At 40.9% G+C, this 3643-nt stretch overlaps 1 protein-coding gene across 1 annotated transcript; it reads left to right on the top strand.

The window, feature by feature from the left end:
- Nucleotides 1-1839: 1839 nt before the first annotated feature.
- Nucleotides 1840-3618, top strand: LOC106014074 (the record flags this gene model as incomplete). Its single annotated transcript, XM_013091113.1, is given in 1 exon segment — nucleotides 1840-3618. A coding segment is annotated over 1 exon segment (1625 nt), but the record flags the coding sequence as incomplete, so codon positions are not given.
- Between the last annotated feature and the right edge of the window lie 25 nt (nucleotides 3619-3643).

Below are 3643 nucleotides of genomic sequence, written 5' to 3'. Positions count from 1 at the left end.
TTATTGAAACTATCCTTAGCCATTGCAGTTCTCCTTTTTATTTCTGTGGAAGATTTGGCATCAGATGGTATCATATATCCTAGATATTTAAACTGTTGGACTTGTTTGATCTTTTCACCTTTGCTAATGAGATTACTACTAGGATTTGCTGCTTTTTTTGAATATTACCATGCATCCTGTTTTCTTTACATTCAACAATAATCCTATACGTTCACTTTCTTTTACAACAGTATCTAGAAGCAATTGAAGGTCCTTTTCGGAGCCTGCTATTAAAACCGTGTCATCTGCATACCTGATGTTATTAATATTTTCTCCATTTACTTTGAGGCCTGGACATTCTTCTATGTTTCTAAGGATTGTTTCACTGCACATGGTAAAGAGGTCTGGTGACATAACACATCCTTGCCTTACTCCTCGCCTAATCTGCTTATATTCACTGTATTCTCCATTAATTCGTAGAGCAGCGTTTTGGTCCCAGTACAAATTTCTGATAATTCTTAGATCTTTTCCATCTATGCCTAGCTTTTCCAGTATTTTAAATAGCTCATCATGTCTAACTTTATCGAACGCCTTTGAATAATCTATGAAGCATAAATACAGATCTTTCTGTGCTTCAATACACATATGACTTCATAATACATGTACATTTTTGCGCCTTGTACCACATGAGAGAGTCGGGTTTGTTTAAGGGTTCCTTTTCCAAGAATTGGATGTTTAGTTTCGGAGCTTCCCATGCCTCCTTTCTTTTTGTCTTACAACTGAACTTTTATGTTATTGTAGTGTTAATAATCTAAAAAAATTTTTTTTAAAATATGGTTGTTTTAGGTTTTTTTGTGCTACCAAATTGACATGTTTATCGAAGTCGCGTAGGTTGGACAATTCATTTACTTCGACACCCACACACACACACACACACACACACACACACACACACACACACACACACACACACACACACACACACACTCACACAACACACACACACACAATAGTGTTCTTTCTATACATTTTTACCCTTTTCAGAGATAGTCGATAGTGTTTTTCGTCGAGGGCATCTTTCTCTGGCTTCCATAATGCTTAAAGGCTATGTTGATCTCGTCTGAAAATAATTACATCATGTATTCCATCTTTACTGCTCAACTGCCTTAGATTATTTTCTTCAGGCAACACGAGAATAACAAATTAAAGAGAAGTAAAAACTATTGAAAGGTATACGGTACTAAGTTACAGGACGTGACGGTTCTGAAATGGGGAATAAAACTTGTTTTCTAAAGTTTCAATGATACATTACGAGTGTAAGAATATAGAGATAGTGATATTCAGGAAGACGGCAATGCGCGCAGTGCAGTAATGCATTATAATGTAACAAACACCGTGTTGACTCCCATTTAAACATATATTCTATGACACTTACAAAGTTGACTACCTATCTAATTGTACGTGGTAATGAGTGTTTACTCAATTTATTTTTCAATTTTAACTTTAACCCTTGAATGATATTACAGAAAAGCAGGTTTGTTGTTGTTTTTATTGTTGTTGTTATCATTGTTGTTGTTGTTGTAGGTGTTGGTGTTGTTATCGCTGTTGCTGTTGTCGTTGTTGCTCTCGTTTGTGTTGTTGTTGTGACTTTTGTTGTTCTTGTGCTGTTGTTCTAGTTGTACTTGGTGTTGCTGTCATCGTCGTGGTCGTCGTCGTCGTCGTCGATGTTGTTGTTGTTATTGTTGTTATTGCAGTTATTGTCGCTACCCCGGATTTTTACAACGTAGCCAGCAACTTTTGCTTTTGTGAGGTTTTTATTCCTCATGATTAATCTTTGAACTTTCTCCTTTTCTGCATTTACAGAGAAAGATGTCAACTGCAGTTGGCTGCCCCAAAGCTTCCCCCCTCTCACAGAACTGACCCATTTTACTTTTCAAGACCTGAGGCCTCAGAACCATAGGAACACATCGCCCCTGCCGCGCGACTGTCATCTCCTGCTGCTCTCTGTCTTCAAACATTGTCGTCAGATGTGGCTATCTCAAGCTCTCACTTCGATCTTCCCCAATATATCGGACAATTTCAGGAATAGCGTCCCCCCTGAAGACCATCTAAATGATGACTTCAGTTTCGACACCTCCGGGCTGTACCCAAAGACGTCGTGGGAGCTGCCAGTGTTCCTAATGCAGCCCTTGACCCGCATCGCTTTGTGTTTCCCGGAATTTGTTCAGTTAACTCTTCGGCCCACAGCAGCTTTTATGAATCTCTCGAGCAACATCCATTGCTGGGCGGCAGGTATCTGGAATGACGGTGTCCAAGAGAACCTGAGAGATAACGTACATCCAAGGTACAGCTTCCAGATCATCTGGGATCTGAACGAATTTGAAAAACATGAGCTGTCGTCCGTTGTGTTCTTTTTTGGAGATGGCCGCTGGCTTGTATGGGCAGGGGAGGTAACTCGGTTTCCTGGCTGTGTTTGGCGGGAAACACACAACATCGTGGTATTAGACCCTTGCTGTTCGATGTCTGTACTGGAGTCTGCCTGTTCGGGGTTATTCCAAAGTCTAAGTCAGCGTGTGTCGCGAGAGTGTCTTACAAACAATAAAAAGTCTAGGGAAAAATGGTATCCAGGTGTGTGCGATTTTTTCCAGAATTATCTGAGAAACACACGAGTGTTATCTCTAAGAGAAAGTATGCGCAACTTGGCTGGTACTATGCAATACTTTATCCTCACGCCGGCCCGTGATCGATTGCTTCTTGGTATTTCTGCTCACGATCCAATAACGTGGGACTGTGAGGATGAGGGTGCAATGGACTATTCGTCGTGCTCTACGTGTGAAGATGTAGCCGGTTCAAATTTCTTCATATGCAATTCAACGAGGTCAAAGATGCTGGATGTGGACAGTACACTCATGGAAGCAGAAGACACAAACTCCAACTTCACCACAAATATGTGTTTCAGGTTGTCACATCCCACAAATTTATCCTGGTCAACATGTGAAGAAATGGTAGATCAAGATTCAAACTTTACAACACCGATCGGGGCAACTTCTTCAAACAATTTGTTGTTTCTACTGGAGTCTCTGTACTTGCCAAAGTACGCAGTCGGTACTTTTCAAGACATCCACAGCTGCCTTAAACAAGCCTTGACACATGCCTTTCACAGCGACCTGTTCCATTTCTTGACTGATTACAAGTGCCACAACATACTCTGTGCGGGCTGTCAAAAAGCCTGGTTTCCGTCCGCCACTCGAACAGCTGAGTGCATGAGCCGATTCAGTGCTGTAGAGTTTTCACATTCCGAACACACGTTGGACGTGGTTCCCTTCATTCCGTTTGAGATGTGGCCTATCCATCTTATCACCCAAGCGACTCTTGAAGTCAAAGCCTTAACTGATATGTTAAGACCAGTGACACTGACGTCTTCACAGTCTCATCTCGTTCAGTCTAGAGACAAAGACTTTCTAAAGGCGGCTGGTTGCTCCTGACTTGATAACTTTACCGTGTACAAAGTGTGTGTGAATATGAAGAATTAGATAGATTACAAAGCCTTTTGTCCTGAAATTTGACACCTAAATAGAAATGTAACTGGGGAGGACAGCAGATTTTGAATACGGTACATTCATTTAATGTAGTCTCTGCTTTCGGAACATAATATATATATATA

Source organism: Aplysia californica, unplaced genomic scaffold (genome assembly GCF_000002075.1).
Source record: "Aplysia californica isolate F4 #8 unplaced genomic scaffold, AplCal3.0 scaffold02155, whole genome shotgun sequence".
Lineage (NCBI taxonomy): Eukaryota > Metazoa > Mollusca > Gastropoda > Aplysiida > Aplysiidae > Aplysia > Aplysia californica.
Note: the sequence above shows the minus strand (reverse complement) of the source record. Positions and strands in the feature narration are given on the sequence as shown.